Genomic DNA, 27,062 nt, shown 5'->3' with positions numbered 1-27,062 from the left:
GGCTCTTTCTGTCGTTTTCGCGTTCGTTCTTTTATTTGGCCTCGGGCTGCTATTGTTCACTTGTCAATTTCTTTAGCTAATGCGAGTAAACGTCTCATTATGCGCGCGGTGCGGAGTGCGGAGTGCGGTCCGCGACGCGTATGCGTGTTGTGACAGCAGCCACCCACCGGAAGAGGCCGAGCGTCATTCAGCCGCGTACAAAACGCGAATACTTTATTCAACGTACGTCCGATGGCTAATTTGAATGAGACGTTTTTATTAAATGAGAATAATTAGCCTACTGCATTGTAGGCTCGACGCGACTACTACACTGTCTCTCCATCATAAGTCATACGGTCACTTTTGGTGTACACATTTTTTGTAGTAAAATGCTAAGCAATTTAAAGACTACGGGACACGTAGTTGGAAAATAAATAGAACAAATTAGAAAAAACATTTTGAATTAAATCTGAAATTGGAAGCTATAATTACTAATTTTGAGTATGTCGTGTGGACAATACATTTACAACCTTTTGATACCTTTTGCCCAACTTAACCCAAATTAATAAAACATACAAATATGTATGTATGTATAACATCGAAACATTAAAAATTAAAACATGACACAGTTTTTACGTATGACAAAAAACAAAGGAGTACATCACATTTGGTCAGGACCTTTTATATCAATTAGTGCCGAAAACAAATTCAAGATGATCGCTGTCATCGAAGCTTAATTAGGTGAAAAAAAAAACAAATGCAATCCAAAGCAAATCAATTATTCCAAAAGTATTGATAATTATCCGTTGCTTTAGCAGTACAATTAGCCACAGCAATGCTACCGAGTAAGCGCATTCCACAAGCCATGGAAGAAGTTAAATGTTACCTTAATTTCATTTATTACCCAACGAAAAACTGAATCCAGCTACACTGGACACGGTACAATAATTATTTTTCTTGTAACTGTAGAAGATTGGTTTCTGTACAAAAAGTGAATAAGATTTAAAGCCGTTACAGCGACCTTGCCTATATAAGTATTACAGGACTGACAACTGTTTATCAAGACACAACGTTTGTCTGGTGTACTGGAGTCTTTAAGCTAGTCAGAATCAATGAGATACTAGCTGTCGCCCGCGACTCCGTCCCCCACAGATTTAAAGAAAACTTAATTAATAGCCTATGTGTTCTTCCAGACTATGTTCTACATCTATGCCAAATTTCTTCGAGATCCGTTGAGCAGTTCTGGAGATATCATGAAACAAACAACCATCCATCCATCTGAACATTCGAATTTATAATATTTGTTAGAAGTAAGATTAGTACTTAATCTTAATTTATACTTAATCTATATGATAAGTTAATGTGGTGACTAATATTCAAAATAACTGTCAGGGTACAAAATTATCGTGAATGATACTAAACTGTATTCGTGGCATTAATTTCAAATATTTAAAAATAGTAAAAACATATGTTGTTATTTCGAAACAACATTTTCTAGAATATTCCATAGAGAAGACAACTTTTTTATTCGACTATGGAATGCAATAAACACTTGCGTCGAAAAATTCGAGTTATTCGGTAATTAAGTCAGTGAACATAAGTTTCGTAATATAAGATTTTGTCGTATATCAATGTAGCGTTTCCCTTAATTTACTATTGGGGAAAGGTGAGTGACGGTGATAAGTGCTGGAGGACGGAGCGTCTCGCGCGCCTGTCACCCTGTGACGGACAGACGGCCGGTTGTCCTCAAGAAATAAAATAAAAAAACAGACGACGGTAGTGAGCGAGAACAAATTATAGATGTAAGCATATGTTGGAGCAAGACGGTTGAATTAAAAGACGCATTGACGATCTCTTGGATATTCCACTGAGATGGTAGCGAGATATCGCCTCCGCCAACAATTTCGTGCTTGAGACGTCGATTACTCCTCGCCAGTCTTGATGTTTGACTTTCAAATAACTCAAGCCGGCCATTGTTTATTCCGGTAAGCCATCCTGACATCCGCTATATCGAGCACTTATAAATATGTAGGCTGGCTTTATTTGGCGATCTGCAAATTATTTGTCAGACCTCGAAAACATAAATAAAACGACGAAACTTAAAAATCCGTTTTTGTAAAACGTAATCTAATATTAATCTTAACTTTTAAAGGCTTCTGCATTTCGAAGGGATTGATTGGAATAGTTTGAGTAAAATTAAAATAATTTAATCTGGTTAGTTTTTTTTTTCATGTTTATTCCGATTTTTGTGTCCTCCTTCATATTTTGCCTAGTGAAGACTGTTTCTCCTATATCATAAAGCGTTTAGTAGCTCAATATCGTATTAAACTCCGACGTTTAGCAAAGCATAACATTATCTCATGAAACCTTAAATTAAAGCTCGTCCGTATCGAATTTCCAGGTCAGTTCGCTGCGAGTAATTTACATATTAAAATACTTATTAAGATGTAGGTACCGAAAACTTAAGTATTATAAGTGGCTGAACCCAAAGCAATAATCGATACGGCCAGAGTTACGAGTATTATCCGCACCGGGCGACGCGGCCGGACAGCGGCCGTAAGAGTGAAAAGATTAGATACAACCGAATGCTCCCCGGAAATTACACTATAATTAAGAACATTTACGTGTTTGGGGCGCCAAATTTATCGCCGAGTTTTTTGTCGATATGAAGCCATTCTTGAGTATTTATGTGAGGATCTCGAAGCATGTGTGAGGTCCCGATGCAGCAGTAGTCGGGTTATCGTGTGGTAATCTTTATGGGCCCCCGGAGACCCCTCGCTGCGACCTGTCGACACTTAATGGCCCGCCGAGATTAGTATAAGGCCTTAGACCCCAATATTTTGGGAGCCCGTGTTTGTGGCTTTGTTTATAGCTTAATTAGGCTGTTTTGTATAAGTGGAAATTGGTACCGGCGTCCAGTCTAGCCCGATAAGGTGTCGAGCTATTTACGGCTCGACCTCGTAGCCCTGACTTTGATTGCGGGGTTTTATGTAGTCGTTTTGTTCGAATCGATTTTAATGCTTCGCGTTTTAATTGATAACGGACACATCGATACCTTATGTTTATGAGAACTTATTTTTAAATTACGGTTTTTTAATTTCACATTCTAATACTACTATAAAATTCCCCCAATTTTTTTTTCTAAGATTTTAAGCTGCTCTTTTTTTTATTTGGGAAATATTATAGAAAATTACATAAGTGCAAAACAATGCACATTTTGAATGCCAATTTTATATTTTCTGGTATAAAAACGGCTAAACACTCACGTATATTCGTCCGGTGGCGGCATCGACTAGTTTCGAGCCCATCGGGAGCCCTTCATCAGGATGAGTGGTACTGGTATTATTTCGCGGACGCGGCCCGTCGCTCACTCTCACGAAAGTTTCAATAATTTAATAAGATTATATTTATAACAGTATTATGAATAATTAGTTTAATTCGTTTTTAAATCTCTTTAGAAGAAGTATTTGTACAGGCATTTAGTTTCTCTAGTTCTTTTTGGTAAGTGCGAGAGCTCATTAAATGAAATATTACCAAAGGCCAGAAATCACTGGACAGTAAGTACCTTTTTGATAAGGCTCTTTAAATAAGAATGAAAACCTTTTTTCATTGATAAAGATTTGACACCGAAAAACAACAAAGTTAAGAATGCACCGACTTACTAATGAAGGGGACCAATTAACGATGATTATTTTTTCTCATGACTTGAATTATACAGGATGTTATTTTATTAATAAAAATTTAGATTTTTTAAAAACTATTTATTAAAATAAATGTATATAGTAATGAGATTAATTATTTCTGTAAAAGAATTACTTGTCTGAATTTACAAATAAGATAAAAAGCGAAGATTTAAAAAGTAGCCGTTACATATTGAGGTTCAGTATTATGTGTATATTTAGGTAACTGTTTTCTTAAATAAATTTTGACCTCAATAAATTCATATGTTGCTTTTAATTAATTTGTATTCCATATTTAAATATTTTTTATTCCTTCTTGTCTAGTTAAAAAAAAATAATTGTAAAGTCAACTAACTCAGAAACATCCTGTATAAGTTTTATTCCTGTCACCGTGTGATAAAAGTCGGGGACTAATTCGGTTTTGTATGGCGTCGCGCTGCGCCACCCAATGCACTCGAATTATAAGCTTTTAACCTAATTTCTTATTCTACCTTCAATTTTAAGCTTCACATCTCACTTTACTTATCTTAACTAATAAAAAATATTTACTTTTTAACTCTAGTCACAAGTTCAATGAATTTTATTACATTTACTGTCAACGCTTCGTTATTTTATCACGGGTTTTATGTAATATCGGAAATAGATTTATTATCTTAATTATAAATGCGAAAGTTTGTATGTATGTATGTACAGATGCATGGATGGATGGATGGCAATTTGTTAGAAGGTATCTCGAGAACAGCTCAACGGATCTCAATGAATTTTGACATGGTTTACATCCATAGTTTAAAAGAACTACTAAATAGTTTTTTTTTTAAATCCTCAAGGACAGAGTCGCGGGCAATAGCTACTATGAAATAATCATGTAAAAACCAGCTAATTTAAATTATTTTTTCTATCTTCGTATACTTGTTATACTAATATACTAGCTGTCGCCCGCAACTCCGTCCGCGTGTATATATATTATAAAAAAAACTTAAATAGTGTAGCCTATGTGTTCTTTCGAACTATGTTCTTCTATACGTGTGACAAATTTAATCGAGATCCGTTCAGCCGTTCTAGAGATATCTTCAAACACCCATCCACCCATCCACATCACATCCATCTAAACATTCGCATTTATAATATTGGTAAGTTAAATAAAAAAAATGAATAAATAGTATCCTATATCCGTCTCCTGGCTCTAAGCTACCTCCTCACCAATTTTCAGGCATATCGGTAAAGCCGTTCTTGAGTTATATATAGTGTAACTACCACGACTTTGTTTTATATATATATGAGTGCAAAGTTCACTGTATATTAATAAACATAATATCCACAAATACCTTGAGATAAGATATTAGTTATTGAGTCATAACATATTGAAGTAATGTACGTTAACACTGGCCAAATTGGTAACGATAACCTAAAATTAAAGACATAAAATAAATGCTGAGACATCGAATAAAATACATAAAGAATATAAATATATATTTTCGTATATTTACTACGAAATATTGAAGACGTTACCGAAAAAAAGATATTTAAAAGTTTATAAATATTTTCGTACTTTCAAACGTTTTGACAAATACCACTTAATTCACATTAATGAATCTGAAATAAATGCATCTCGAAAACATATTGCGGTCGTTCTTAAGTCGTTAAGTGCTGCCCCAACTGATAACAACTCGATAAAATATCGATATATCGAGTGATCCAAATTTATTAATTAATTTAATAAGTTTAGTACTTTATTGATTTTTTTTAATTATAATTGGTTTTTGTATAATAGTTTTTGGATATTATTGATTTATTATTATTAAAATAAATAAATGTAATAAATATCTATTGACAACTTACTTTGTACTTTGTAAATTCCCATTACTTTATATATATACTAGCTGTTGTCCGCGACTCTGTCCGCGCGGAATTAAAGAAAAAACTTAATTAGTACCCTATGTGTTCTTCCGGACTATGCTCTGCATCTCTGCTAAATTTCAGTTTGATCCATCCATCCAAACATTTGCATTTATAATATTAATAAGATGTATACACCACTATGTATTTATTCTTATTCTTATTTAAAATGGTAGCATTAAATTGACGAAAATTAAAATAAAGAACACTTTTTATATATATTGAATTTTGTGCCAAATGTATTCAAAGTAATATATGTTTTTATAAATATAAATATCGATAATTTGTCGCAATGCGCATCTCTATAAACGGTGCATTTAGATAAACGAGCGGTCGCATAAAAATCAACTCTTTTGGGCTAATCGAATTAGGCTTCGATATCCATCTGTACGATTTAGCACGTTTTGGATTCTTTTGTGCATGGACTAATAAAGGTGGCAGGTAGCGAACCCCTGCCCACATTTTACAATATCTTAAATGTTGATGAACTCATCGGGGCAATTTCGATAAATCTATTTATTGTTGAACTTTTGTGTTGAGTGCTCGTAAATAGAATTTTCGATTTAATAAATAATTCGAAAGAACAAACTTGCGTGACTCAACGCTTTTATATTTGTTGTAATATCGTATAATTTGTTATGCGTATACGGTGAAAATTAAGGTTAACGCAGCGGGTGGTATGTTCGAGTAAAGGCAATTCTAAAGTTCGCCTCCTACCTTCTAAAATTTGTTGACGATTTTTTTTTATATTATTAAATTAATTTTTTTTATAACCAATTAACTTTGGCTTGATTTATGTGTGATCAACAATGTTATTGAAATGTTAATGTATTGCTTAAATTTATTTATAATAAAATGTTCTGTTTATTTTTTTTATTTCGACCATGGCATAACAGAAATTAACAAATAATATCAAGCAATAATTCCTATAAACTTTAAACTCAAAAGATATGTTTAGAAAAATATCGTTGATTAGTTACGAAAAATAATGAGACGACACCCATTTGCAACAATATTTCTTCCAAATCAGACAAGATAAACAAACTGACAGTCAAATAAAGAAAACTAACCTCTCAATAATATTTTCCTCATGCTGCGTCTCTGTGTGGTGCAGTTCCACCGTCGGTTTCTGAACTGGAAGGCGCACTCCGTCGCCCCGAGCGTCACGCCCTTCGTGATTTCCTTCAACAAACCCGTTTCGTTTTTGCAAATTTGCGCCAAACGTCCTTTTGTCCGGCGATTTTTCTTACAAACCATTCGCGGGTCGAGAATCACTGCGCTGCCGGACGCCCTGGAAACAAGGAAATAACAATTATATAACATCCAAAAAGAAATTCATTGCGATGAACATATAAATACAATTAAATCTATTAAACTCAGATAGGACGGTGACCTAGCTATTGTCAAGTTAGCGTCCTCAGATGGAAGAGAAAAGTCTTGGAGTGGTTATGATGCTTACTAGACACCCTTCTAGGAAATAAATCGATTAACTCATATGGCTTGAATTGTTTATTTGCGCATCTAGTAGACACGACCTACTTTTAAGGCCTGTTACAAATATTCCATCCAAAGTTGAGCAATCGTAATTTTAAGACTTCAGTTAATAAATGAAAAAAACGTCTTAAAGTTTTTGCTTAACAAATTACAAATTTAAGTACAGATAATTATGTATCATTAAGCGACAAGCAAATCAATTACCTGATACTATAAGTAGTATGCCCAGCCTACAACAATGCAATACAACATGGTAATGATAAAAATCAACTGCCGCTAACGATATTTCCGAACAGATGCGACTTACAATTTTATATAAAAAAAAACTTTAATCTTTGCTTTGCGAATGTACAAGAGACCTTCAACTTATTTGGTATTGTTGATTTATAGTCGGTGATCCGCTTTCTCGCTTGCTGTTTTTGCTATTATTAGTCGAGTATCTTCAATAATTAGATCAATCGCCATCTTGGGCGAGATTGTCGTCCAGTACTCCATTAGACTTCATAAAAAATGTAACTGTATCATATACTTACTCTGCTTTTTTAACGTTGTCATTTATTGCTTTTTGTTAAACACTAGCTGTAGCCCGCGACTCTTTCCGCGCGGATGTAAAAAATAATAAGTAGCCTATGTGTTATTCCTGACTATGTTCTATAAGGGTACCAAATTTCATCAAAATCCGTTGTGTATTTCGGAGATAAATGCAAATAAACATCAATCCATACATTTAAACATTCGCATTTATAATATTGGTATGAAATAAGGTATATTTTTTTCCTATTTTATATTTAATTAATCGATTTCAGTCTAAACCTACTAATTACAGAAACAGTTGTTAAATTCGTCTCACTTAAAACTAGTGTTGTACTTGAAACCGGTAAATATCGATTTACGATCGGCCACGGCGGCGGCGGTTGCAGGCGACGAGAGACGAGCGCCAGGTCGCGTTGACTGAACGATTGTTTACTCGATAAGAGTTCATTGTCAGAGTATCGAGTGCGAAGATAGTTTCGAATAAATTTAGATTTTGTCTGAACTACCGGGAACTGGGTCTCGTTTGATTCTAAGATTACACCTTTTCGATTACATAATAATCATCTTTAGGGCATTGTTAAATAACTAGCAAAATTAAAGTCTTTCCGTTGTGTATCCTTATGTAGATTAGAAACCAACTGAAAAGTAATGACAAAGATAAATTTATATCTAGACAAAGTAACTTGACATCACTAGTGTTCGTTCTCCAGAAAGGTTGGTAGTCTTACTGACACACATGTTTAACTTTTACTAACTACAAAAGCGTAATAATCCCATGATTCATCATTACAATCTCATAATAAAATAAACTACAGTCGCGGAAATTCGCGGTGTACCACTTTCAGAAAAATTGCCTTGTTCCTTGCAACAAAACAAACTCTGCCCCTTACAAATAACCAATAAGGTAAGTAAGCACTGGAAGCTTTGTAGAACTTAATTTGTAGTGATTAGTCTATTTTTTATATTTTTAATTTATATTACTAATAAATTTGTACTTTTATTTGGCGCAGTGAGTTGTGCAAATGACCGTATTATTAAAAAAAAACAGTTATCTCTGTACCAGTGACGAACCTTTATTCGTACAGACACATTTTAAAGCTGCATTCTATTGTCGTCATATCGGCGAGTGCAAAATGTGCAAACGACTTCAGCTTTTAATGTGGAACACCGCCAAATTCCCTGATTGTACATAAAGTTAATGTATTAAGATAAACTTAATAATAGCATATCCTTTATTATCAAGGGCGATTAATCTTTAGGATTCATACGAGTATAAAAATTTCACCGGTTATACAACAGCTGTTACTCTTGTCAGTAAATCGGTAAAAACTTGATTTTATAAGAAAATTACCAACCAATTTTTATGTTATATAACTCATTGAGAGAGTCGAAGTTTACTTGATTTATGATTATAATGTAATTAATAAAAAATGTAAGGATTTTCATGCAACATTAATGATATGGTCACTTTAAATTCTTACGGTTAATGTTACTTAACCATTAATGTAATAATTGTAATATTCATCATCATCAGCTAAGTTAGGGGTGACTAGGTCATAGTCAACCACGCTAGCCAAGTGCGGGTTTATTGACTTTACACATATCTTTGAATTTCTACTCAGATATGTGTAGGTTGCTTCACGATGTTTTCCTTTATCGTAAGATCGTCGGATAAATGCACATATGCAAATCGGAAATCGAACATATTGGTACATGGCGGAATTCGAAGCCAGGACCTGCAGATTGCAAGTCAAGGGCTTGACTCCTGAGCAACTGACGATCTCATCATTGTAATCTTACTTCTTACTAATATTATAGATGGGAATGTTTAGATGGATGGATGGATGTTTGTTTGAAAGTATCTAAGGAACAGCTGCATGGATCTCGCTGAAATTTATCATGGATGTAGAACATTGGAAGACCACATAGACAACTTAGTTTGTTTTTAATTCCGCGCTGACGGAGTCTAGGGCGACAGCTAATATCTTCACAAATCACTATCCAATATAGATTATCTCTGCCCTACCATTAGATGATTCTTATGTTAACATTTTCAATAGACGCGTAAATTTTGTATAAAATTTATTAATCCATAATTTAGGAGTAATTTATGTAGCTAAAATCGTTCGATTTGATAGCGGAACCGCATGTAGCCCGGCCGTCATAAATAACATCGAAATTTACAGAAAAAAATCTTCTACAAGTATTGAATTCATGAAATCATCTAGTGATTGGCCTTCACGGTTTAACTACAACATTAAAAAGCCGAGTACAACAGTAAAAGTCAAGATGCTCTTAAATTACGACCACAACATGGCCGCGTTGCGCGAAACGAACGTATGAAATGATTTTATTAACCCCCGAACACTGCCAATGTTTACTGCAAGGAAATACCGGCGTTTGTTTCGTAATGCACCTCCGGAATTCGCTGTTCATTTGACTCATCTTTTTTTTTTCAAGAAATAACTAACGATCCGCTCCGCATGGTTTAGGATAACTGATTGTAAAGCAATCATATTTTTAGGCATTATTAGTTAGAATCCTTTGGCGCGAATGACGTGCTTTCGTTACAAAGTCCAGTGACAGAATTAATAGTGAGGAGACAAAAACGTCGACATTTTAGTAAGGCTAGTGTTGTGCCATTACGAAGAATGTTATGGTAATAAAATATTCTGAACTTTACTTATAAATATGTAATTGTAAACCATTATTAAAATTCGTTCAATGCAAATATATTCATTAGACCAATTCTAATTAAGAATACTAACTGTCGCCTGCGACTCCATACGTGCGAAAGAAAAAAATAACTTAATATGTATTCTTCCATACTATATTCTCTACTATGCCAAATTTCAGCAAGATCCAGCCGTTCTGGACATACCTTCAGACAAACACCCATCCAACTAAACATTCGCATTTATAATATTGGTAAGATAGTAAATATATCATTTATTTTCGCTGTAACAGATTAAAATAATTACACTGAAATAATATGTGGAGTAATGAACTCTTTTCGTATCGTAACGAGTACAGTTACCCGACCTTAGGAACTTAAATTGTGAGTATTAATTACGATTCGATTTATTGAATACGTCGAAGTCAAATTTGGAGAGAATACAAAAAAAAAACGTTTTGTATGAAGCCGCGATGTTGAGCAATAAAACAACAATGTGGTTCACTTCGTCTTACCTTGACTCAAGTATGCTTGAACTAAAACTTATAAAGATCTTTATCAGTGATGTTGCTTACCTTAAATGGTGTCCTGCTTGAGGGACCATCCGCCAAACTATTTATATTGCGCTTTTTATGCTCCTTTAAGCCTAAATACTTTTCCGATTCCGAACCGCGGAAACAATCAGAGTAAGCTATTGACAAAATACATGGTTTTATGTAAGATTTTTTTTGTAAAAATTCATATTCAGCGATGACAACTGAAAAGAGAACATTCGTCCTTTCAACCGAAACATCAGTCTCTTCAGATGTCGCCCGTGACTCTGTCCACGCAGAATTAAATAAAGAAAACTTAATTTGTAGCCTATGTGTTCTCTCAGACTATGTTCCAGATCCATGCAGCCGTTCTGGCGATACCTTGTAACAAACATCCATCCATCCATTTAAACATCTTCATTTATAATATTAGTAAGAGCTAGTTTATCAATTGAGTAACAACGTGTTATGTTGGGTGTTGTTGGATGTAATGTTTTATTAATTATTTAATTGTAATTTCAATAAATATAAATTAAACTATTAAATAAAAAAAGTCATGTTTATTAGATGAAAATAGTCATGTTTATTATTAACGACGATACAAAATTGTGGAAACACTGTTTATTCTATATATTATTTTTAATATGTTAATAAGTCTCGTCATAAAGGTAAAGCATATGTAGTCTTCGATTTACAAAATACGTAACAGCAAATGTTTATCATAATAATTATTGTTACATATCGCATCCGGTGTATTACGAAATACGTTACGAAGAGGTACAGTTTATTTTGGCTTCAATTTAACTGTAGCTTACTGACAGGAACGTTTCAGTGATCTAAGAGAATCCCGACACACTGGACATGATCAAGAAGGAACTTTGAACATAAGCAATAAAGCCGATGTTACTATGAATACTGCGATGGAATTTTGCCAAACTGGCGACAAACTACTGTCCATCCAGACGAATAAATTAGCTGTGATAAGTTGTATGTCAATTAATTATTCTTCAAAGCACCATGTGTGTGAAAGTCGGTTAAGCGAGAAAGGAAACACCTTAACGATGGACGGGAGTATTTTGAAATGATTTGATGCTTCCTTACATTGAGTTGTCGTTGTCCGTACACCTGAATAAAATCTATTAAAAAACATAGATAAAAATTTTATGCACGTATTTTTGCTGCGGAATTTGGATTTAACAGAGGAGGATGTAAGGAAGGGAAATATTATCTTTCTGTGCATCCTGTCCTCCGTCGATTAGAGGTAAGCAACGCATCTGCAATTGCGGATGTCTATGGACAGAGGTCTTCGCCACGTTTTGTTTTAAAAAAAATCATAACTTTAAAAAATCGAACGACATGTTAATGTTTTAGTCATCGTATTAGGTACTGTTGTTGACTATTTTTTTATGTATGGTTGTTACATTATATATAATGATTTACTTATTAATTCCCGTGTTTAATAAACAAGTAAACGATAAAAATACCTTAAAAGAAATTGAATAAAACAATTTATTGTCTACATTTCTTTGAAAGTTTATCTGTTTTGAGTACACTGTTTAAAAGTCACATTTATATTTGTCATCGAAAGTGCACGCGAAGTGTCCCAGTGTCCCTGACCTATGTCAACAATACGTTACACTTGGCAACAGTACAATTGCAATATACTGGCCCACTCATATATATTTATGTCTAGTGTTATTTAGTTTAAACTAAATGATGCTTTATTTATATCACTTACAAAAGGTAAATGCATTGTAACTGATTAAATCCCCTTTTCCTTACCACCTTTTTTCTATGAGGATGGGATGGGTAAGTGGATTTGATTCTGGACACACAAAGAAAGTAAACATTTCGCTATCTTTGCGTCTCCTCCTCCGTTTATGCTTAGTTGTCGCGTCGCTTTTTCGGCGAATAAAGGTGGCTGATTGTTTCTTTGTCACCATGTAATATTAAAAATCCTGATTTAATTCGAACTCTTTTGATCTGATGTATAGTGATGAATCTTATTTTAGTAAAATATAATAATTATTACGAGAGGTCCTTTAGTAACTCTTTTACTTCTAGTGATATATTTATTTACTTTTTAAGAATTTACATCAAACGATTATACAAAAACGAAATCTAGAAAAGACGATATGACACGATATCGCATAAGTTAGCAAAGGAATTGTTTCGCCTTGTGTTACACCGGATTTTTTTAAGTTAGTGAACCTTCAAGACTAAATAGAATCTGGAAGAAGAAGGTACTTGTATATACACCATAGTCCCCGTTTTGGCCACCCCCTGTATTTGTGAGGAACGTGAGAGCACACAGCGAGGAGAGCGGAGGTAGCAGGAGGAAGGAGCCTCATTGAGCGGGTGACAATGAATGACGCTGTTTGCGGACACCGGGCGAGGCGCTAACGCGCGACTTCGACGCGATTAGCGACCACATGACGACTTAACTGTAAACATCATTACCATTACTTGTTTAGCGTAAAACGTATTCACTGCTCGCTCCCGTTTTCGACGTTGCTCCATGGATATAGGCGTCGATTCGAACGCAGATACAAAATGGCCGGTCGCGTCTGTCAACAACGGTCGCCAGACTAGATCGCGCTGTCACAGTATAAGTGAGCAAACACTTTTAAAAGTTTATGTGACGATGAGCGGTGTTGTCACAAGGTTTTAGTGGACGCATCATGCACGCTCATGCCGGCTCCGACCTCTGCCGTGTTTACTGTGTCGTTTCGAATTGAGTTTGAGACGTTCGCGTCTTTATTGTTAAGTTTTTCTTCGCTTTCGTAAGCGTTTTGAGATGTGTTACTACCATTAGTGGCCATTGAAATTGACTTGTGGCATCACGTAACATTTGCACCCGTCCATGTTTATTATAGTTAACTTCCCTTTCCCATAAAGCCAATAAAGCTGGGAGCATTTTGATAACAAAATATAGTAGATAATATAAATTTATGATAAAAAAAAATTTGAAAAACTTATTTTAAAAGTAAAAATTTTATAAGTATTTTTAAAAACTTTTGATAGCTCTAGGTTTTTAAGTTGATAAATATTAACACAATCATTCTTTTCCGTTCACAATTGGAGTAATTTCACTAAAAAATATTTTGACATAAAATACAAAACAGTTGTATGGTAAGCGAGTCCAAAGTATAAGCAAGTGCTTTAGTTTAGTTAATATAAATTCTAAACGCCATTCGCTGTAGTAACTTATTACCACTAACTTTTACTTAAGTTCATAGCCCTATAGGCACAAGTACACCATTGAGCGTTGACGTTGTACACTTTAGAAATTAAAAGATTAAGAAATATTACCTTTTCCAGCGATTTGTTATGACATGACGTTTTAGCGCCACCAAGATCTGTGACCATAATGGGTGCGAGATGCGATAATTGGTGAAGTTCTACGCATAATAACTCGCTCTGTACACGAAATGTTAATGTCTCAAAGATTAAGAAATAGCCCATAGGTACAAAAGTAAAGTTTAATATACTTTACTTAGGATATTAATTTTAGAGTATATCTTTGTACTAAACATGATGTTTTTATGATTTCAAGTTATTGTTCTCTAAACAAACACCAATTCATTAGTACTGCTTGACAACGTCAAGAAGATATGTAATTTGGTATTGGTTAATAAAAGAACAGCATTTTATATTTCCAACTTTGATGTCATAAATAATGCTGATGAAAATTTTATCCGCTGCTTATTTGGATTTGCAGTTATCTTGTCAAGATTAAAACAAGACAAAGACATACCAAAAGCTACTAGGTAGTAAGAACAGAAAAGATACAAAGAATCGAGACTATATTTTCTAAAAATGGCGCCTCTTAAGCATGAAATACCTTTTGGTGTGTCTACATGATTGTTCTGTAATGCAACGACAGCACTGTTTAGCGTAGCTCCGCTAAGCGCACCGCAAACAGCGCGGGCGGCCGCCCGCGTGCGACACGCCAGCGCACCACTGTCGGTGCTAAATGAACTAGTTCCAGTATACCGGCCACTCATCACTCGACAGATATGTACAGAGCACAATCACCAACAAATTCTTTGATGTCTTGATGAAAAAATATGTTATCCGGACATAGATTATAAATAGGTATTAAGTTTGGTGTAACAGTCTGTTTTGTTTTAATCTTTGAATATTAAAGTCTTAATATGGACTAATAAGTTGAAGTAAATTTTTAATTGTTTATAGCTATTAGAATAAAACAGATAAGGGCAATAAATAATATTAAATAGTATAGGAGCAAACCGTTCGTATTTATCATTTTAATTAGTGGCTAGCGAAATATACGCGTTCATCGTAATAAATATATTTCGATCGCTTATTATTTTAACGAGTCAAAAGTAAAAGCTAGAACTATTAACGAATAACGAAATGTATCGAAGTAATTATGGAATCGATAAAAAGAGATAAAAAATTAGCACACATCGGATAGGAAAGCCGATAACTAAACCTGATTTAATTGATCACCTACGCGCCCGTACAGAAATCGTGAACGTAATAAAATTTTAATACCCATCTACATTTCAATCTGTCCCACAGATACCAGATTGTTTGGTAACAAATATAAACACGATTTTATTGCTTAATTACACTGGCGATGGTGAATGCTATATAAAGCTCCCATTTGAAACGTTTTCTTTGAACGTTCCAGTTTTACAATCTTCCCACCGCAGTAGACATTTAAATGATACTTGAAGTAACTTTTGATGTTTTACAAATAGATATCATAAAATTCTTAATACGCACTTTTATAAAACGTTGTAACTGTGCAAGTGTTTCATGTTACCTTAGTACTTTCGTAACGATTAAGACGATAGCGGTCACCTGCGACTTTGTCAACGCAGAATTAAAAAATAAACTAGCCCATAATACGCCCGCAAGCTACCTCTAGTCAAAGCCATGTCAAAATCGATCCAGCCGTTTTGTAGACCAAACGGAACAAACGTGTACATATTTGCGGTCTGATAGACAGACAGACAAAAATTAAAAAAAGTTTTTTTCCGATATTACGAACACAGACACTCCAATTAAATAATAGGTGTAGGAGAACTTTGAGGAGAAAAGAAATGAACCATAAATGGAATATTTAATTCATTAAGGGAGCATAAAATCTTATCAATAATTCATGCTAAGAAGCTTTATTTATTAAGGACATTTTCAAACGAAAAGGTATAGAAGCTTTGAACTTAAATATTAACTTGATATATTGACTTGAAAGTAACTTAAAATACCTCAGACACAAACAACTTCAGTAATTTAGATTTTATTAAATTATCTTTTAATTGTTATATTCCATTAACACGTAGTTTGTTAAACTTCATAAACAAATCCGACAGCGCCGTATCTCAAAGGATAGGGGTATAAATTTCCAATTACTTAGACGTGAAAAGAGAAATGATATCTCCAAAACTATTAAGTTTTACTGTCATCGAAAAGTAGAATTAAAACATAGTAACCGCATGTCCCGTATTATAAAAGTAGAAATTGCTTTTTTTTAATTTATGTCTGAATTAAATCTAATATTTGTTATGCAAATTGGCCGTGATTATAAAAATATTACGACTTTTGTTAAGGTAAACAAGAGAATACATAATTCATGTTTAGTTGGAATTGACAAAAAAAAATGATTTATCAGTCCACTCGTTGTTACTATATTAAAAAAATGTAAGAAGTTAACGTCTGTGAAGTATTTTAATCATTTCTTAAAATAGAGTCAAAGTCATTACAAGCACATCCACGGAAAACGGAAGTTAAACTGGAAAATGTTTGGGTCAGTTAGTCTGATGGTTTCACTTTATATATTCAACGGTAAATGACATAAACTGACGTCATAATACTAACTAATGGTTTGCACTGTTCCACGTATCGATAAAAGTATTGTTATTCTCTTATTTCCGAGTTTAGTTTTACAGAAGTCAATATATCTAAACCGTTACGTTTTAGGAGGATTCAAGAAAAGAACGTACAGTCAGGGAATTTTGTGGTGTCCCACTTGCAAAAAATTGCCTTGTTTCTTGCAACTTGACCGCCCTGTCGTACAAAGTAACCGATAAGATAGGATCTCGTAATAGTCAAAATCAATATATATCAGTAAAATAGTTATATATCAATTACCGATTTTTTTCACGCACTCACATTTTGTTGTTGCCGTCTCTATGCAAACGAAACGCTACTGTCGCTTTGCAATGAGGTGGAATACCGTGAATTTCCCCGATTTTACATCAAGCTTAAGGGACGGTAGCGCATATTCGATTACTCTGGTATTCCTATGGGCGTCGGATAAATTTACATTAGGCGATCCGTTGCTCGTTTCTCCTATAAAAAAGTCGATTTTCACAACGATTGGAATACTACGTGGCTATGAGCCGAAAATTCATGTAGACCATCAAAAAGCGTAATTTGGAATACTTGGGTCATGTACTGCGGCATGACAGGTATAAGTTACTTCAGCTGATTATTATGGGCAAGATTGAAGGCAAGAAACGCGCCGGGAAGAAGAAGAATATAGTCGTGGCTACGTATAATAATATTAGGGAGTGGACGGGGATTAGGACAGTGGAAGAACTGTTTCGCCTTGCACTTGACGTAACCAAATTTTCCAAGTTAGCGGCTGACCTGTAAGACTGAAGAGGCAATAGAAGAAGAAGAAGGAATACTACAATTAAATGTAAGCAACATTTACCTAAATGGAGTCGCATTAAATTTCTTACCAAAAAATTGTAGTGACACTTTGAATTCGTATTTCAGGTTAATTAAAATAAAATGTCAGCAAACTCTAATCGCAGTCACAAATTAATGTTAAAATATTTACGAGGTATTTTAATTACAATTCTGATACAGATACCCAAATTAATGTAACATTTCAAACAAATTAATTGAATTCACTCTTGTGGAGCGTAAATAATTTTGTTTGACTTTATCTCAACTTATTTCATATACACCTTGTTGACATTAATGTTGCTCCACACTGGAAAGTTCGTGAAACTTTTTTAAATGTTTCTATGTGAGAAAGAGAGTTTTATTAGGTAAATAAAAATAATTTTGTATTTAAAGACAAAATTACTACAACAAAAAAACTATGAATAACGTGAATATTATCATTTTTAGGCTATAGAATAATAATCTTACTTCTTGCTAATATTATAAATACGAATGTTTAGACGGACCGATGGATGTTTGTTTGAAGGTATCTCCAGAACGGCTGAACGGGTCTCGGTAACATCATCATTCATATAGAACATAGTCTGGACGGAGTCGCTGGCGCCAGCTAGTAAAAATGATAAATATGTGTGTAAAAACAGAAAGCCATGAACAAACTTAAGAATCTTGATTAAATTTTAATTATAACTATTACATTTTAATCCGTTTAAGAAATGTGAAATAGCAAAAACTCGTTTTACAATAAAGCTGCAACCACCTGATGGGTCAGCGCGTTTACTCGATAGTTTAGACATTAAAATAAAAACGTAGTTAATTAGCTAATCGATGTTTTAGTTAGAAACGACGCCGTGGGCGCATAGACCGGCCGCGCCTACATCTGTCATCAACTTTTATGGGCAATCATTTCAATCAATTTCTTGATTAGTAATGATTCAGTTATGTATGCTACTAAAATATAAAATCAAGGTCAGTTTGTCAGTTTTTTTTATAACTTTGGCTCGTCGATGTCTCTATGCGTATATATTTCGGATCTGGTAAATGTATTCAGTCGTTTCAATGGTAACAGACGGACAGATAACAAACATGGGAAGTTGCAGTACGATAGACTAGTTTGTGTTAATTTAATTTGATTTAATTCCTGGTTCTTGTTATTTGTTTTAAAAAGAATATTCTTTGTTAGCAGCTTGTCTGGAATTACTTGAGATGCAGTAGTGTAATTTTAATCTCTTGGAACGAAACTAAACGAACGTTTCTTTGAATAAACAAGGATATAACAAAATATAGATTTTCAAACGAAGTTAATAAGTGTGATATTACTAAATTTAAATGTAGAAAATTCCTTGGCTTTTTAAACTGGTATATGTTGCTATCTTGGCGGTACAATATCAAAAATGGCTGTCGAATGTGTCCAAGAATGTCGCACATATAGTTGGAGATTCCATTTAATTTCTGAAGCCATACGCATTATCACGTCGGCAAATCATATCCGTTATAGTCTGAGCCTTGGATATTATCTTTAGCTCGGCTTATCTTTTTGAAAATTTACGTGACCGCATTATTGCGTGCCAAATTATTCTACATTTTCATAAAACATACTTACGACTTACGAGAAAAGCGTGTTAAATGGGTTTTATTATTAACTGTGTGTAAAACCTTTGTCTATTGCAGGGGTGGCCAACTTGATTAGACAAGAAATCTTCTTTATACTGTCGAAATCTTGTACTCACTATACATCACTACAGTAGGGCTCAGGGCCTATCCTAAGTTAGGGGTGACTAGACCATAGTCCACGCTGGCCCAGTGCGGATTGGTTGACTTCACACGTGTCTTTAAAAGTTCGCTGATATCTGTAGGCTGCGTCACGTCGCATATTTCCTTCACAGTAAGAACGTCGGTAAAATGTAAAATCATAAACGTCGTCGAAAATCGTTGGCCACCCCTGGTCTACTCTGTACATAGTCGAATACCCAATACATGTTCGCTTCAAGGGTAAGGATATTCAACTTGACACCTAATAAACTTAAATTAGTTGATTAATAATTTTTTATAGTGTAATATAAATAATGGATAAAATGTGTAACATAAATGTTAATCAATTTAATAATGTTACAATTAAGATAAATATGTAGATGTTATCTGCCTTATAAGTTGCTAATTACCAAATATTTTAGACAGGTCAAAGACATCGTACAATCAAAACAGCATTATTTATTTCGTATAAAGGTTCAAGAAACATTAATGACAGTAATCACTCTTAAATTACGCGTCCCGTCGTCCGAATCAATCTATCACGTGTCAGACGCAAACTTGTCGAAATGACTTATTATTCAACGTAAAAAGCGAAGCTTGCAGTGACATCAGCGAATTTGGCTGTCAAATTGCAAGCCATTGGATTTTCCAACTGCGTATAAGAAATTCTACAACACAGACACATTTGCAAAAAAGCTTTGCGAAAGCTTTTAAAACTTTCTAGAACTTAATTTTTTTTTGAAGACTTTTAAGCTCTTTATATAATACTATTTTCTTTGAAATTTTAAGTCATTGCTACGTCTAAAATCTGACTTATTATAACTCTACAAATCGCTCTGCGCAATGGACGACTGACATACATACATGTATATCTTTTTAAAACTCTACACTTACGTCCATCTATCTTTATTCAATTATGGTTAGGAGCTTAAGGTCCTCCTGTGCAGTGAAAAATTTGCAATCAATAATTAAAATAATGAAAAACAATATCGTCCTGTTATCTTTATAAGTTAACCGTAAAGTGCTGGAACACGTTTCTGCCAGCACTACCCGGACCTTTAGGCGCAACATCAATTTTTGTTCATCGTGCACGAATCGCCTAATTTAAGCCCGCACTTGATTAATTGCAAATTAAACTGCCCTCCGCGGTGGTTCACCAGTCGATATGACTTTATTGAATTTCATGCTCAAAGATTTATGCATCGGCATTTTGAATTTATTATTATCAAATGCGGACCGAGGAAAATTACAGACGGATTAACGTTCAACAATATCTCATATAACCAACTCGTATTTTAATAAAAATCGTCATTGTTACAAAGAAGTTAGAAAGTTAAGAAAGAAGAAAGAAGAATCTCTACAAAATCGACCTATACAGTAGTTTACATTTTATGCTTCTCGAAATTATCTCATCCTCTTCTTAAAGCATATTTTAGAGACCCACCATGATCTCATAGAGTTAATTAAAATAGTTATAAATTGATTTGACATCAAATATAAGTCATAAAAGACTTACGAATTCGTTTCTTGATCACCTTTGCACATCAATCTATCAGCTATTATGTCTATCCGTCACACAAGTTAATTAACAATACAACTCAACTGTTCATTAATAAAGGCCCACAAAGTTCCACATTTGGCACGTGTAAATAAAAGCAGACGCGAATAAAGTCCGTTGAAAATCACCTTTATTACACTTCCTCGTCATAAATCTCATCGCGTAATTATATCGGCTACTCCATTATTTATTCCTTTTTTTGTACTAGAATAGCCATTTGTTACTGGTTGTTGTAACCCGTTTAATGATTGGAAAATTCATAAAGGACAAACTATTTTATTTTATTTGTAAGTTCATTTTATAAGGAGTTAATGCATCGATAGAGCGAGACAGAAGATCACTGCGTTCCAACCGAATTGATTAATTCTACCGCCATATTGCTTTTTACGGGTTTGTTTATTAAAAACTTTAAAGAATAGCTCATTTAAATGTGTAAATAAATGGGAAGAAGTAAGCAAAAGAAAACTAAAGTAGGGAAAAAGGAAAAACAAAAGAATTTACTTGAACATAATCAACAATTTATTTAAAATTAACTGTAATTAATTGCATAGGTGAGTTAATTTATCATTACTGCTGCAAATAAAGTTTAGTTCAAACTTAGTTCACATAAGCCCTTTGTACACAAGGGAACCTAATCGTCGTAATATGGTTGCGTCGCGAGGTACCGTACACACAACGTTGAATCGTCGACGCGAGTCAATCATATATAGGTCAATACAAGCATAGCGACTACATGTCAACTACGTAGATTTGCTCCGCCATCTTGAAAATTGAAGCGACTTTGCTCACGACGTACTTGACAAACAGGTTGCAAGCGACAGTCTTTGGTTACTGATAGAAATGTCGGCGACGCGCGCAGTGTGCACGCATCGACTATGATATCGAATTGCGTATGTCGCTCATCGACTCAAATCGTCGGTTTCCGAAGATTTACATTTGCCTTACGAACGAAGGGTTTTATAATAAGGTAAAAGACCGAACATTCCTTTTATGAGTCTACATGTCTATTTAAAATATCATAAAATTGTGCAAAATTGAAGATTATCCATTTTCAGTTTCGATTGAACGATGACAAAACTATCACAGTAAATTCTATTTTGTTTTAATGATTGTTGTTTGTTACAGAACCCCGTTCGGTGAAATTTGGCTCATTGAACAAGAAGTTTACTTTGGAGCCTCGCCACCTACTGCTAAAGCTCCGATTCTCAGTATTAACAGTACAAGTAACTATAGCCGTGCGAAAATTTTCAATAATAGAATTTGATTCATCATATAAATTCAATATGACTTAGTTCCTAAACTAAGCGAATTATTAATTAATTTTAAGCTTTAAATAAAAAAAATTACATTAAAATAATAGGTTATGTGTTCTACCAGACTATATTCTACATCTGTGCGAAGTTTCATCGAGATCCGTTAAGCCGTTCTGGAGATACCTCCTAAAAACATCTATCCATCCACCCATCCATCCAGCTAGCAATATATCCATCTATCCATCGATCCATCCCGCCATGTAAACCTTCACATTTATTACTTTCATTTGTATGATAAATTCAAAATGTTATATTTAATTCTCTATATTCATCTTTATTAGTGAAAAATTTTGACGCCAAGTCCAAAATTCCAAAGATTGCATAAAAATTAAATACTTATTACTTTATGCCAATTCATCGTTATAGTATTGTACTTCCAGTCTTTTTATCTCGTAAAATATGTAACTTAAAATAATTGCATTACTAAGTTCAACTTACAAAAATGTACACATCGATTAAGACCAGAATGGAGATCAAAAGTGACCCGGAACAAAAAACCAAGCCTATTGCCGTTTTGATAGCCCAGAAAATTTTATTGCATCCAGATGACAGAAAAAAATCTCAAACCCGTCGATCAGGTTTCGATTCGAAACCACTAAATTTGATGAGTAACAATCATTTGTGTATCGTTACAATACTTTTTTTCTACTGTGCTTTATATTATTTTAAATAATAATAATGCGTGTAAAATTAACAATTTTAAAATTAATAAAAACTTAAATAAAGCGTTTATATACTAAGCGTATAATGTTTTCATCATCAAGATAAATATTTGAAAACGAAAGTGAATCTTAAAGTTAAAGCACGCGTTGTATTTGGCATAAAAACATCTAATATTTTAAAGCCAAACTATGCTTAGAAAATATTCAAAGATTACTAAAAAATCTACACGAAACAAATAAAAGGAAAATGGGACCGAACAAAATCCATTGGCGATAAGCTTTAACTTGAAAACTTTTACTTTTCTTTCTCCTAAAAGGCAATGCTCACAGACCCATTGATACAAGTTAAGATAAACACGTTTAAAAAGCTTTGAAATAATAAAATATTTATATCTATACATTTGAAGATATTATATTTAAAATAAATAGGTTATATTGTTGAATAAAATTACAAACATGTCAGCATTTCAAGCTTGAATACTCAATAATTTCTAAGTACTCAAAGCTTTTGAAAAGAGTAATAACTTTTGGGACTCAAAAGACAGAAAACATTTCTTTGGTATTTAATTAAAGCTCAATCAAACGACTTTGAGAGTTATGAGGTTATTATTTGTAGTTTATCTCATCGTTAACTCACCACCAAGAGTCGGTGATGGGCGCTAGCAGCAGCAAGCATGCGGCGATGACCACCGGCCGCATCGCTCGACGGACATCACTGGCCGACCACCCCTCCCCCAGCTATTGCCTCTCCAATCCTTATTGAACACATACCAGTCCTATAACAATGCTCGAAATCTCGCGATAATACTTAAAGTTCTCGTTCGATGTACTTCGAAAAACAGTACCGAATTTCGCGGCGTTGCGTGAGTGGATCCCAGCCGGCGGGAGCTCCCAGAGCAGACTGACGTTCACCTGCGCCCACCCCGGCCGGCGCACGCGCACCGCAAAACGATTTTCGCGCTATTTTGACTAATATTTAACAGACTAACCTCTACTTTAAAACGAATATAAAGCCTAACAAACCATACGATATTAGGAATAGTGTAGGCGATATATATTAAAACTTACAATCAATCCACAAACGGGGCCCCAATAATCGAGACGGCGTATAATTAAATACGCGACTTGTTGGTCTTTTCAAAACTCATGTTTGTAATACCAATTTAAAACTGATCGAACTTCTAAATTTTGTTAATTATCAGTCCCGCGGCTATATTTGGCATTTATATCGGTGCCGTGGGCTAAAATTGATATAAAATTTTTGCATATATAACAATTAGTGGATATGTGATGAATATGTCGCGGTCGCAGGCGATAATAGTTCCAATTGCATTCGAATAAGTTTGTTTATTGATCGTTGACGGTTCGATGGTTGATTGAATGGTGTGCACGGATATGCATAGTTATTGGTGCAGCTCTTCGGCTTTCAGTACGGTAATAGTAATACAAAACAGACACTCTCTGAATGGGAGCGAGTGATGGACAGTGAGGCGTACGGTACATATCTATTAATAGAAAACACGTGCAAAACGCTAATTGTGTTAAACAAACAATCGCGTGTACATGCACCTGACGCCTCTGACTTGAACCGACGACTGGACGGGAGATGCGACAAATATAATATCTATATATATAAAAGAAAGTTGTGTTAGTTACACTATTTATAACTCAAGAACGGCTTTACCGATATGGTTGAAAATTGGTGAGGAGGTAGCTTAGAGCTGGAGACGGACATAGGATACTATTTATTCAATTTTTATTTCTTTTTCGAATTTATGCCATGGAGAGCTGCTTTTTATTTAACTTACTTATATGCAAATGTTTAGATGGATGTGATGTGGATGGATGGATGGGTGGGCTACACTAATTATTTTTTTATATATACACGCGGACGGAGTCGCGGGCGATAGCTAGTTTTGAATATTTTTAACTCCACGACCTTATAACTAGTAGAGACACAGATATAGCAGCATGTTTAGTCTTTGTTCACATTTAAAAGAACTTATTTGATATACTAACATAGTAAATACGCAAACGGGTTCTATATTTATGTATGTCTTTAAAAAGCAATCATACAATCGTTCATTGTCTATTTAATTATCAGATTTCAAAGTTAAATAGTTTGTCGTTAAAATTTGCTATGTCTTTGTTTGTTTAACTTGATATTTTGTATATATTTTACGAAGTATTCATTTGCTTTCTTTCAACTAATCATTTTTCACTCAACACTTTCATAAAAAGATTCAAGTATCTTAAATGAGAATTAAGCGCGTTATAATTCATTTCCAAGCCATAACTCTCCGATCAGTATTCTTATATAAAACCTATAAAAACAATTTCACTAGTATAATATTTCATTAATTTTCATAACAAATGTCAGATAGATGAAATAAAAATTTCAAACATAAAGTTAGATGGCGTTTAAAATGCTAAAACAGCCATTAAAGTGATATATGTATTTTATTGAACTGTTAACGTCAAAAGCGATGTTACTTGTAAACATTCTATATTTATGATGCCACAAATGTGTAGCGAAATCGCCTGCATCCAATATACTTTTTTTTCAGTCATTCAGCGTTTCCAAGACGGCTTTATTTACATCGATTCGCCGTTTTATTGCCTAAACACTTTTTGAGTGACTTAACACGTAGTTAAGTTATACCTTTTCATTGAAAGCTATTAGATTTATCGTTGGTTTCTGAAACCAAAATCCTCGTACTGTCATCTCTGTTTTGACAAAGATAAAGAAAGGGATGACGATATATTTTATAAAGGGAATTTTAGTCTCAGTAACCAACGATTAGCCTTTACTATTACTACTGATAAGTATTTTACTCAAAAGTCATGTAATAATTGTTATTGTGTTGTTTTTTTATTGCATAAGTTCAAAAACCTTTTTACGCATAAAGTTTATGATTGAGTTTTAACTTTTACTAGTCTTTGTTGTATGGAACTTAAACATTATTGTTGTAAATATAGCATTTGTGTTAGTAGAGAAAGACAGTGTTTTAAAGTGGCTAAATCGCTATTAACTTTGCATGAAGAAAAACTTTATTAGTAGCCTATGTGTTCTTCCAGATTATGTTCTATATCCATGGCAAATTTTTTCGAGATCCGTTGAATCTCACCTTTTAACAAACATCCATCCATACATACATTCGCATTTGTAATATAAGATATTTCATATTTAAAACATATCAGAAAATTTTAACTAGAAAAATTATAAAAACACGAAACTATTTAGGATAGAATAAAAGTTATGTAAATAATAATTTTGTTTACATTTTGCATAAAGTTTTCAAAGGAATATTCCAGATTACGTGCAGATCGCTTCTTTAAGCAACATCAAAGAATGATTACTACAAAGCATTGTTTGACAAGAATTCGACAAAGGATATTTTCACACCGCCTTTAATATTACGTACAACTTATATTATTTTGACCTAACTGTATTCCCACAGAGTAAAAGACTATAGAGGTTTCTTTTATACAATTTCTAATAGCTTAAAAATATAAAGCAGTAAAAAAAAGATATTGGTTAGGAAAATTAAAGGTCGATAGTGACTGCGCCTTGTTAGTTATACTATCGATATGATACATCACTATTTTTAAATTTTTTTGTGGTTAAAAATCTTACGAATATTATAAATGTGAAATTTTAGATGGATGAATGTTTGTTTGAAGGTATCTCCGGAATAGCACAACGGATCTTGATAAAACTTTACACAGATGTAGAACAAAGTCTGAAAGAACACATAGGCTACTTGTTAAGTTTTCTGGAATTCCGCGCGGACGGAGTCGCGGGCGATAGCTAGAAGCTTATAAATATTAAAACATTCAAATGTAAAAAAAAATATTGATTAGGAAAATTTTATGTCGATAGTGACTGGGACGTTTTTTATTAGGTATAATATCGATATGATATGATACATCACTATTTTTTATTTTATTTCTTTTATTGTATATTATTTAAGCTTGTCTGTAGCTACAATGATATCATTTGTATTATTTAATGTCTGTCGAAAATTAATTTAAATCAATAACCCTTTGTTTTAATACGATTATAAATGTTGAATGAATTATATTTGTTAAACAAATCTTTTCAATAACTCTATTAATATAAAAATCATTGACCATTCAAATGGTTAGGCATAATTTCTTTCTGATTATTTCGTCGATAGAAGCTGGTCTTAATACAATACCGCATGCTGTTGTCACGGTAAACTAAATAAGCCCTCTCGGGTGCTCGGCTCTAGAATGCAAAGGGCTAACACTCTCGAGTAAACAAAACGCCTCGAGTGCTCTCCGGTTAAAACGATTC

General features: G+C 33.8%; 1 protein-coding gene across 1 annotated transcript in view; it reads right to left on the bottom strand.

Moving 5' to 3' along the window:
- Positions 1–23,684, bottom strand: part of Wnt6 (Wnt oncogene analog 6) — a 33,907-nt gene extending 10,223 nt beyond the window's left edge. The window contains exons 1-2 of the mRNA XM_013325836.1: positions 23,379–23,684; positions 6,626–6,846 (exon numbers count right to left, since the gene is read on the bottom strand). Coding sequence (XP_013181290.1) covers positions 6,626–6,846; positions 23,379–23,440 — 283 coding nt within the window. The 5' untranslated portion in view covers positions 23,441–23,684. The remainder of the gene's footprint in view (positions 1–6,625; positions 6,847–23,378) is intronic.
- Between the last annotated feature and the right edge of the window lie 3,378 nt (positions 23,685–27,062).

The sequence above is a fragment of the Papilio xuthus genome, unplaced genomic scaffold, assembly GCF_000836235.2.
Source record: "Papilio xuthus unplaced genomic scaffold, Pxut_1.1 DF824655.1, whole genome shotgun sequence".
Taxonomy (NCBI): Eukaryota; Metazoa; Arthropoda; class Insecta; order Lepidoptera; family Papilionidae; genus Papilio; species Papilio xuthus.
This window is presented reverse-complemented; position numbering and strand designations above follow the sequence as displayed.